General features: G+C 36.1%; 1 protein-coding gene across 1 annotated transcript in view; it reads right to left on the reverse strand.

Moving 5' to 3' along the window:
• Positions 1-12,343, reverse strand: part of Taf5 (TATA-box binding protein associated factor 5) — a 93,275-nt gene that overhangs the window by 18,778 nt on the left and 62,154 nt on the right. The window contains exons 15-16 of the mRNA XM_090388144.1: positions 8,121-8,234; positions 6,407-6,461 (exon numbers count right to left, since the gene is read on the reverse strand). Coding sequence (XP_090244270.1) covers positions 6,407-6,461; positions 8,121-8,234 — 169 coding nt within the window. The remainder of the gene's footprint in view (positions 1-6,406; positions 6,462-8,120; positions 8,235-12,343) is intronic.

Below are 12,343 nucleotides of genomic sequence, written 5' to 3' on the forward strand. Positions count from 1 at the left end.
TAAGTTGTTTGGACCTAACTACTTAATAAACAGAACTGTTATATATTTCTTTTGCCCCAGGGACACCATGAAAAGATTACTGATACACTAAGGGCACCGTGAACTGAGAATGTTTGGGAACTTCTGCTAATTCTTGGTTTAGCAGGAATTATCCTGCTAAACCAAGAGTTCAGATGTGAACTTTCAAATAACATCTTCAGTTAGTTCACGAATGATAAGAGGAAGGAGCGTTATAAATATATGAGTCTTAATTTCCATGGTGCAACTCAAACATATGCATCGGAAATTTCATATTTTTCAAGTTCCAAGTTAGTGAAATGATCATAGGTAGCTAGGTATTAGGATGTGAAAGTTGTGTATCATGTTTGAGCCATTGTATTGCTAATGCTTCATAAGAGGTTAATTTATAGCTAGAAGATAATTTGACTAATATTATAGCAGAATCAATCTGAGGATGGTGGAAAGTTTATTGGGCATGTTGGCTAAGTTCAGTTCTATAGTATTGTTCCATAGACTTGCTTGACGATAAGCTCTACCATTAGATACGTTAGAGGTGCCACATTTAACAGGTGGTACTGTCTATATAACATGTCTTGCATTCTTGTTGGTAAGAGATTAAAATACACTATGTTTTTAGTGTCATGAATAGTGTATTTGAAGGTACCTTTATAGTTGTTAAAGTATTTACTAATTTTATTATGAGATGAGAAAACTAAAGTGAGATCAGTGTTAGAAAACACGTTAAGTTGTCTGGCCAATTGACAATGATATGGAAGAATTATTTTTGTGTTAGTAACTCATTATTTTATTACAGGATGACTCTTTAATCTATTTTTAATTTGTATATGGTTTCTTGGACTAAATTGTAAGGATATTTTCTTCTTGAGAAAGCATTAGTTAAATGCTCTAATTCTGTTTGTAAAACAATTTCATTATGGCAATATTTTATTACATTGCAAACCTGTTTATATCAAAACAGATTTTTCAATACTGTATGAGTGATGTGAATAAAAGTGCAAAAATTTCCAGTGTGTATTTTTTTCCCCTATGAATGCAAGTTTTTAATTGATTATTATACTTAGATTTTTAAGTTTAAAAAGTTTATACCATTACCTTGTTCAAGTGTGTATTTTAGTTTATGATGGACAGAATTAAATTTTAAGAAAGCCTCTGTAGTTTGTCAATCAGAGATTATCATCTGCACACTGAAATGAATAATTTAAATATATATACTTCAGTCACACCACAGCAACGGTGCACCCATCAGCTTAGTCACAGCAAACATTGCTACGGAACTGGAGGGTAGCGCGTTTGTGCATTTGCCAGATTCTATAGCCTTTTGGTGTCGATCTGTCGACGATTTGTTTGTCGTCATTCCCTGCGGGTCAGGGGACTGCCTTTTGCGACCAAATCTGTCGCTGTTTGTTTGTTATTTGGTTTTCAGGCGCATTAGCAACTAAGGCCATATTGCTCCGGGGATATCTGTGGTCATTCCCTGACCTTTCCGCATCCTCCGTATTTGGTGGGCACGGGCTCGAACCCCAGTCTAATCAAGAAGCGTGTACTATGCACTGCTGCTCCTGACCACCTGGCTACGGAGGCGCTCAACTCTGTCGCCTTTATCCAATTCACCATTGAACTGGAATCGGGCAATACTCTCCCCTTTTTAGATACTCTTGTTCGGCATGAGGACACGCGTTTAAAAACTTCAGTCCACCGTAAACCGATGTGTTATGGCTAATTCACCAACAGCAACCCCAGAGCAACGTATCAACTCTGTGGTACTACACTGACAGTGGTAGAGAATGAAAGGGACCTGGGGGTGGTTGTGCAGGCAGATATGAAGTTCTCTGAGCAGTGCAGATGGGCTGCAAGAGTAGCTCATGGTGTATTGTCAATGATATATAGGAATTTTTCTAGCAGGGATAAGGAGGTGATTATTCCCTTGTATAAGGCAATGGTCAGGCCACACCTTGAGTACTGTATACAGGTCTGGATGCCTCATTTCAAGAAGGATGTAGAGCTGCTGGAACGAGTACAGAGAAGGGCAAAAAGATTAGTGAATGGAACAAAGGGGCGCTCTTACGAAGAAAGGCTTAAGTTTTGAAAATTACAGTGTCTGGAGACTAGGCACTAGCGAGGTGATCTGATAGAGGTGTATAAAGCCTTGAATGGTTTGAGCATGCTCAATGCTGATGGGATTCTTCCTCTTGCTCAGAATAATCACCTGAGAGGGCATAAATTCAAATTGAGGAAAGACAGATGTAGGATAGACGTGCGGAAATTTGCCTTTAGCCAGCGGGTGGTTGGTGGGTGGAACAGACTTCCATCCCTTGTCGTGGAAGTTGATAGCCTAAATAAGTTTAAGGCTCAGCTGGACAGGTATTTTGAACAAACAGATGGGTGAAGTGGAAGTGGTTATTTTTTTATTTATTTATTTTTTTTTTTGGCTGATGCTGCATAAGCTTGCTTTCTTGTATTAAATGCCTACTAATGCTAACTACCGTTTACAACACTCTCATAGCCAGCTTCTCGTTAACGCATGAGCCTTACTAACTCATGCCTGGACTCTTTCTATTCTATGAATAAAAGATGCGATGAGATTGTTAAAATAAAAGCAGATCTGGCTACCCTGCAAGTGCCCTAGATAAGTGTGACCTGCAGGGCCCTAACTGTGCAGCACACCCTAGTGCCCCTTGTAGCGATGACGCCACCTCCATTGCCTTTATCCCCTACTACCCGGGCATGTCACCACAGCTCTTCAAAATCTTACAGGCCCACAGGATAAAGTGCTTGCAGCTAACGGGCAGGAAGTTGCGGTCCCTCCTCTTGAGGGTAAAAACGTTATCTTCCCTCCTTTGGTGTAGCAGTTCGGTGCACTATTTATTTTTGTTTCCTTGTCTTTAACTAAAATTAAAGAATTTTTGCTCAAACCTTGTTTTTCTTTATCCATTGCTCTGGTACGACTGAAGTATACATATTTAAAAATGAATCAAGGAGACAGAGGCCCTTTCCAATTCATGAATAATTTAACTGTAGAAACAATTTAACTAAGTAATTAACTGTGTTTAACTGAGGATATGATCTAGAGATGCTAAATACATTTCTGACAGGGCTGAAGTTCCTAGTCCCATCAGAAGTCCATATATCTCTTTGTAGATATCTGATTTAATCTAAACGTCTGGTTTGGATGAGAAAAGATGCAAGTGGGACAATATTGTCCATGGAGAGAGTAGTGCATTACTTAAGGCTAGTATCACATGTTAGCTTTTCTTTAATTTTAAACATTGTGTAATCTACATAGAATTTAGTACATAACGACACAACACCAAAACAAAGCTAAAATATCTGTATTGGATAAATTAATATTACTAATTAACATGTGAATGCAGGCTGTAGTAAATACTCTGAACCTCAAGATATTTGTAAGATGTGATATAATTTTATCATAAGAAGATAAGTTAGTGAAAGCTGAGTGTCAATACAATACAGTAGATCAAAGTGTTCTACTTGATTTATGCGATTGTGCCAAAAATGTGTGGCATTATATTATTCCTAATAACAAGTTTTCAGAGTACGTAAATTAATTTATTTGTTGGTGTGTAAGGTTGTGTGTAAGATACACTCAGCTTTTGCTAACTTATTCTCTTATGTCATTAAAATTATATCCCCACTTCAAAATTTTCAGGGTACTTAATACATCCCATGTTCACACATTAATTTGTCCAATACAGATATTTTAGCATTGTCTGATGTTATGTACCAAAGTAGACATATATTACACAATATTTAAACTTCAACATCACTGCCAATTGGCCAGACAACTTAATAAACATGTTTTATAACACATTGACTTAATCTTAGTTTTCTCATCTTATAATAAAATTAGCACATACTTTAACACCTTCAAATACACTATTCAAGACACTAACAGTATAGTGTATTTAATCTCTTGCCATCAAGACTAGACCGGGGTTCGAGCCCGTCACCACTAAATACGAAGGATGCGGAAAGGTCAGGGAATGACCATCGCATATCCCGGAGCAATATGGCCTTAGTTGCTAATGCTCCTAAAAACCAAATAACTAACTAACTAGCCATCAAGAATGTAACATGAGGTGCTACCCAAATGTTCCCAAAATTTGAACATTATGCAGGAACTACGTCTAGTACTGACTTGTGGTGCTACGTAACACTACATGCACCCTTTGTGAATCAGTCTGCCATGTAGTGTTGGGCTGGATAGAGTCACTGATTATTTATGCACAGTTCTTTAGCAGTGTGTCTCACATAGCTTGCGATGGCTGATGTGAGAGAGCAACGTGCTTGCATCAACTTGTTTCCTTCTTAACGATACAGCAGCAAAAACCCATAAGAAGTTGAAACAAGCTTTTGGTGACAATGCTTTAGGCCAGACGCAGACCTACTACTGGTTTAACCATTTTAAAAACGGTCGAATGTCGGTTGATGACAACGATCGCTCTGGGCATCCATCATCAAGTACGACCCCGGAAAAATGTCGCAAAAGTTCGGGGGGGGGGATCCGTGAAGACTGCAGGCAGACCATCCATATTTGTGGCATTGTAGGACTATCATACAGCACGTATCAGTGGATTTTGTCAGACGAGTTGAACATGAGGACCGTGGCAAGTCCATGCCATGGTTACTGAGTGAAGACCAAAAGCAGCATCGCACAGAAGTTAGCAGACATCTTCAAGAACAGGCCAGGATTGATCAAAACTTCCTTTCTACAGTTGTCACTGGTGACGAGAGTTGGATATATGGGTATGACCCAGAAACCAAATAACAATCATCTCGGTGGAAGAGCCCATCTTCTCCCCAACCGAAGACAGCCCGACGTGACGGGAAGCTGTCAGGAGGAAATTTCCAGAGAAGTGGCGCACAGAGAACTGTGTCCTTCATCATGACAATGCACTGGCCCACACATCCCTCACCGTGGTGCAGTTTTTGGCATCCAACAACAACAACCATCCCCCCCCTTTATTCTTATTTGCCAGACTTTGCCCCCTGCGACTTCTTCCTTTTCCCAAGAATGAAAATCAAGCTGAAGGGTCAAAGATTTGACAGCGTAGAGGTTATCCAAGCCAAATCACAGGTGGTGCTGAACAATATGACAAAGGACTTTCAGGATGCATTCAAATCATGGGAGAAGCACTGGGATCAGTGTTTACACTCAAGAGGACTACTTTGAAGGTGACAGCGGCAAATAAGACCGAGGGTGAGTCTAATTTATTTTATAAATACATTTCGGGTACTTTTGGGTAGCACCTTGTATGTTGTATAGGCAGTACACTATTAAATATGGTGCCTCTAACATATCCAATAGTAGGGCTCATCATCGAGCCAGTTTAGGAAACAATACCACAGAATCAAACTTAGCCAACATGCCCGATAATCTTTACACCAACCTCAGATTGATTCCACTATAACATTAGTCAAATTATCTTCTAGCTATAAATTAACCACTTATGAAGCATTAGCAATTGAATGGTTCAAATATAATACACAACTTTCACACCTTAATACTAAGATACCTACAACCTTTTCACTAATATGGAACTTGATCAATATGAAATTTCCAATGCACATGTCTGAATTGCATTATGGGAATTAAAGCTCATATTTATGTTATTTGAAAGTTCATATTTGAAGTCTTGGTTCAGCAAGATAATTTTAATCTCAGTGTGACTTTTCTCTAGTGTTTGTCACACTAGAGAAAAGTGCACTTTCCTCTATGGGATCTTATTTTAAGTTTTAATACTCGCAATCCTTTTCAAGTAATCTCATCCTAACCTAACTCGAGCATATAAAGACACCTTTGGAATACCATAAAATATGGTATTCCAATTCTTCTTCTTCTTGTCAATTCATTCCTGGAACTTAAGGCCAACCACAAAATAATTAACATAGCCACTAATTAACACAAATATAAACAATGAATTTTAAGAGTTTTTCATTTTCACAGAATTTACTTATAAACAGATCATCCAATACCATAGCATGAGTTTCGCTGATATCAGCTGCCTAGAGAAGCAAGAGTATTTTCACCTCATCACGTGATTCACATAGGTTAGTTTATCTTTCCCTTCAAAGATGCCAAAATAGATGTTAAATTCCCATGTCAGATTTCACAAAATAAATGTCTATTGTTAATCCTGTAAGAATAAATTTTAGATACTTTTTTAACTGTTGATAAATTGGCTTTTTAGGCAAAAAACTTTATTGGCTAAAATTTTAAATCCTTTTTGAGTGGGGATAATGAAATTTAAAACGAACAATTTCTTGAATTTAATTAATCTCTCTGTTAACTGATTAACCAAAATGATAAACACATAATTAATCAAAATGATAAACACTTAATAATAAACAAAACTTTAATCCCTACCTGAAGATGCTAGAAATCTTCCACATGTTGAGAATGCTAAGCAATGTATTGTTCCCTGAAATCAGAGAAACAAGAAATTAGAATTTTTCCATTTTCAAATACTTTCAGTCATTATGACTATAACTATCATAATTTGCTGAAATTATGGAAAAGGGAGGATGAAAATTATTCTATTAAGACTAGTATGATTTGGGCTGCTCATCAACGTCTGTAAATTCAAAAACAACAGACACTGAAAACAGTGATTAAAAATCACTGAATGCCTGTTAAACATATGGCAGAGGCTGTTAGCAAATCTAAAAAGGGAGCAAATATGGTATGCTGATCAACAATTCAAGCAGAGAAAGGTTTCTGTGCAATGGGTTCCATGAATATTAAGTAAAGACTAGAAAGCCTGCTAAGGACAACAGAACAACTTGGAGAAATTTAGCTAGAATCTAAAGATTTTTCCAGTTTGTAATTACAATGAGATGGTACATCACCTTCACTCCAAGCAACAGAGCATAACCTGGAAACACATCTCTGCTCCAAGAAATTCATTTTGTTCAGTCAGAAAGCAGGACAATGGCCTCCATTTTTGGGATACTCAGGGAGTAATGCTTGTTGATTACACCTTGATCATGCAGCTACAAAATGCCAATATTTTATAAAATACTGTACATAATACTGGCATAAAGTAAAATTGCATAAAACCATCAAGGAGGAAAGCTGCAATGTGCTGTCCTTTTCCAGGACAGTTTCATCAATGCATGTCCACTACTGAAATGCCTGTCATCGCAGAGCTAGGGTTTAAAAACTCCTCAATTGTCCCACTATTTCCCCATATTAGATTCTTAGTGACTTCCTCTTTCCAAAAATTAAGGAGCATTTTCATGGGGGTGATGTATACTGTGCAGAGAAAGGCCAAAAGTTTTCTGTGAAGTGTAAAAGAACTCGAGCGCCACTAGGAAAAGTGCATCACAGTTGGATGGGGGGGGAGACAATGTTAAACAACAAGTATGCTAAAGATACTCTAGTGAACAGTGCAAAAATATTTTTGCACTATTAGTGAAAAATATTTTTCCTTTGCGAAAACAACCTATTAAAATAACTTGAGTCAAACAAATGAGAGAAAAAAAAAAAAAAAACCTTTAAACACACATGTACAATCTCTACATGAAAAGTTACACACACAGTAGAAGCCCTCTTACATGACACTGGTTGATTAATCAAAAAAATTGGTTATTCAGTGGAGAATCATAAAAAAAAAAAAAAAGTATACATACGTACCATAAGAATTTCATTTTCACTTAAAGCACATACATATACATTCATTTAAAAATCAGTAATTTCAGTCTCGCCATTCATTTTTCAAACCCCCATTCCATCAAAAATTAGCATAGAAAACTGTTTAGATGATGAAAAGTAACATTATTCTTTATAATCCTCCACTTTTTTTTTTATAAAGATGCATCTAAGTGTTTTTGGCAGCTGGAGGAGAAATTTTTGATCCTGAATTTGACTCAATCTCTTCATCTGTCTCTATCATGGTGCATATGATTTTTGCATCATCCATAATTTCATTTTCCAATAAAAACATTAGTTTGATGCAGTGGGTATTAGACTATGTTAAAGTGGGAAATCCAATGATTCAGTTAGATGGAGGTCGGTTAAGACTGCTTCTAATGCATATATCAAAAAATTTTTAAATATATATAATGTATTATAAATATACCTTGTGGCCAGTCATGAAGCGAACACAGCTACCAGTAGCAACATCCCATAAACGGACTGTTCTGTCACTAGATCCAGTAGCCACATAATTAGAATTTGGATGAAACTGAACACACTGCAAAATAAACACCCAGTGAAAGACATCTTTTAAAAAATACTAAAATCTTATTCTAGCAAAATAATTATCTAGAGAAATAAATTTTTTTTTTTCATGCAATTTTCTGTTACATCCTGTGAATCTTTTCAATCATCTTATCAATTACTATAGACAGCTATACAATAAAAATGTCACAATGAAAACATAAACATCTGTTTAAACATTATTTGCACATCTGAACTAGCATAAGCAGTATTAGTAATTAAATAAAAAAAGTCGCCCAACCATCCAAGTATCTGTCCAACCCTTTGAAGTTACATAAGCTCTAATTTATTTGTTTAGAATAATGCATACATTATAGTGATATACACTAGTTCAGCTGTATGCAAAAATATAGTACAAAATGAGAATTTGACATGAATGCACAATAATGCTTTGAACAAAATATAGATAATAATATAAAAGCCGACCGGGCTAGCCGAGTGGGTAAAGTACCTGCCCGGTAACCCAAAGGTCGCGGGTTCGATTCCTGCCTCGGGCTTGGATCAAAGTACTGCAAAAACCTTGGGAGGTGCAATATGGCCACAGAAGCCGATGCGCCAACAACTACCAAATCAAAAAAAAAAATAAAATAAAATAATATAAAAATTGTTGATAAATATTTGTCTATAATAAAATTTCCTTATATCCAGACTACAATTATAACTTAAGTACATGTTCATGCTACCTGTGAAGGAAAACATATTCTATTACAGAGGAAAAATATTTGTTTGGTCATATACTACAGTAGTGCTACAATCCATGTAACCTCTCCTCCATAGACACCAGACAGGGTACAAAAAACGCATGTAAAAAAAAAAATTTGAGTTGCCATCCATCCCACATCAGGATTTCAGCAACTAGATATTAGGTGACATTATTAATAGTACGAAAAGGTTAGATAACATTAAAGCTATATGTACTTTTTTGCATCATCCTGTGTATGCAGACATTCATTTGCAGAAACATACTGTCAGTTTTGAGGAAGAAAATGTAATTACTGCTTTTGATAGAAAAGGCTCTTCTGATATACAGGAACTCCCCAGCTTACGTAAGAGTTGCATTCCGCAGAACACTACATAAGTCGGAATTTCCCTAAATAAGCATTTAGGGAAATTCCTCACTCGCAACTATGTGCACTGAGTTTGATAGAAGCAAAAAAGAAATATTTGACGAACATGTAAATAGAATTATTTATTCAATTTTTTTTTATCTCATGCACAGGAAAAATTACAAAAGTGTACAAAAATTTCAAAATTACAAAAAGAGGGGTAAAACTTGCTGACGTTAGGCATAACGTCAGCAAGTTTTACCTTTCGAGCGTCATTGTCAGAATTGACTCTCCAGCTGATAAGCACGCCGCTGCGGAAGTTGAGGGTTGTGGAGATTTAGATGGGGTTTTTTCCAACACATCACAAAATTTCTCTGCAGCTAAAGAATCAGCGTTGGAGACTTTAATGTCTTGGAAACCAGTGCGATGTTTGAACGTATTAAACCACCTGTTGCTTGCATGAACTTGGCTTGGGATTTGCCGTACTTATCCTTAAAATCCTCATAAATACTTCTTGCTTTTGCATGAATGGCCATTGGACTCAGGGGCACTTGCTTCTGAATCTGATTTTTATCCATATTATTAATAGCTTTTCCATCTTCGATATAGCACCTGAAAGCTGTTTTGTGATCTGTTGGGACAAACTGCCCCCAGTGTGAATTACGTTGATCCTTTAACATGTTCTTTTATACACGCACTGTCCCTTAGAATAGTATTCGCTGTTGAAGCAGCAAGACCTAATTCCATGCAATAGATGACAAACTTTGTCCTGCTTCATACTTCTTAATTAATCATCTTCATTTCTAAATCAATTTTGTTTCGTTTCGTTTCCTAGCACTGCCAGGGGGAACACATTTCACCATAGTAACGTAAAATCCCACAGAATTCCAGTTATCAGGATTATTGCAAATGCAATAAGATCAAGTTTACTACCCGTTTATAATTGATTACACTAACAGAAAAGACCAATAAACTGGAAAGTGCAAATTGTTTTTATTGTTTTATAGTAGTGACCTCCAGAAATGTGTTTTTGAAAAATATCACAAAAGACTCAAAATTGATTCTTATAATGAAATTACAGTGCAATTTCCGTTATAAAAATGACCAAAATTTTAGAGAGATAAATAGCTTAGTTATATAGCAAAAATTTCAACTTCCAAGGTCTTGGGAACAAATTACCAAAAAAAAAAAAAAAAAAAAACCAATGTGTTATTGGGTTCACATTACGATATTTTCATGATACCTCCATTTATTCCTACGGGATGCAAAATAAGTTTCCGCAATTTTTTTAAGTTTGCACCAGTCAGCAAAAACTTACGTAAAGTCAAATTTGCGTAAGTCGAGTATTACGTAAGTCAGGGAGTTCCTGTATTTACAACAAGACAAAATGCAATCAGTCTTTGTATCAAGAATTCTTAAAAACAAATGTGAGAATAGAAATGTCAAAATAAAATCTGGATGGGATAAACAGATTAGTCCTCCTGCACAGGAGAGACCCTTAAGATGCCCATAACTGTTATGCCAGGTCCATAAACCAAATCCACGTGACAGAGAAATACAGTATAAAGGCAAGTGAAAGAACGATCCAAGAAAGACTCATCATGATGGTTTGAAGAAATACTGACTTCAAATGAAGCATTTACTAACCAAATCCACAAGGTAGAAATATCTAATTACCTGAGTTAAAAGAACTTGCTAATCAGCAACAGTGTAGAGGAATCTGTATGTTCTCTGATAAGACCAAATTTAATCTCTATGGATTGGACAGGAATTGTTATACAGGTAACCCTTGTATAACACGGTAGTTAGGTTCCTATAAAATCTTGTGTAGTGTGAAACCGCGTTATACAGGAATAAGAACCAGTACAAAAAGGGGAGTTACATTCCAAAAGCTAACAAAAATACACCATCTTTCTGTGTGGTGTATATCTGTGCCGTTCAATAATTTTTTTAAATTTCCCAGCATACTTCTTGGCAGCTTCATTATCAGCTGATGTGCTGATAATGAAGTTTTTAAATCACTCAAACCAACCCTTTCCTGGCAACAAACTATGGTTTAACAGAAGATTCTCCGTTTTCTTTTAAATGGTTATAAAATTTGTCTTTTGTTTAACTGCATTGCAGTCTAATGGGATCCATTTTTTACTGCTATCATCAATCCAAATACTGAGTGCTTTTTTTCCCATTTTCTCAATTACTGGCGACTGGAAACGAGCTATCGTATTTGGGGAAATTAAAGATCCTTCATCAACAACAGTTCTAATTTTTTTTTTTTTTTTTTTTTTTATGGTCCGGATTGTTGCTTCATTTAAATTTAAACTTTTTGCACACATGATACCTTTCCCCTCTTTTTTAAGACAACCCAATATTTGTATCTTTGATTCCAGAGGAATAAAGTTTCTTTTGAGCAGTGTTTTTTTTACTTTTCTTAGGTATAATTTCAGGCTGGAATTTAATTCACAACAAAGAAATTATTCCAATACGGTTCTTAAGAACAAAGTTTAGTAATACATGCCTGAAAAAATTTATAAACAATCAAATAAAAACCAAAATAACCTTACAAAAACCTTAAAAGTCACGAGCTGCATGCTTCGAAGTCACAATTTTTAATGATCTCAAACAAGCACAGAACCTAATGCGGATTTCCTAAAATAAAATATGAGGACTTCCTAATAATTTTTTTTTGCATAACGACTAGGGAGTCAAACAGTGGGGATCCACAAAGAAGAATGGAAATGTTGAAAAATTACATCCAACATAATAGTAGGGCTTCCCTGCACAAAAGCTCAAAAATATCCTGTTATGCAAGGTTTGCCACAATTCTCTAACCATGTTACAGCAAAACCGTGTTATATAAGTACAGTGTTGTGCGAGGATTGCTGCAATTTATCAACCATGTTGTTGAAGTAATGTGTTATACGGGGGTTGCCTGTATTTGATATAGATCCACAAAGCGTATCATCCTGACTGTATTGGATCAAAGGTTCCAAGGCAAGCAGAGGCATGGGCAGAATACCCTCTTAAAATATCCTGTTAT

Source organism: Mastigoproctus giganteus, chromosome 13, assembly GCF_048544385.1.
Source record: "Mastigoproctus giganteus isolate SK-2022 chromosome 13, ASM4854438v1, whole genome shotgun sequence".
NCBI classification, from domain to species: Eukaryota; Metazoa; Arthropoda; class Arachnida; order Uropygi; family Thelyphonidae; genus Mastigoproctus; species Mastigoproctus giganteus.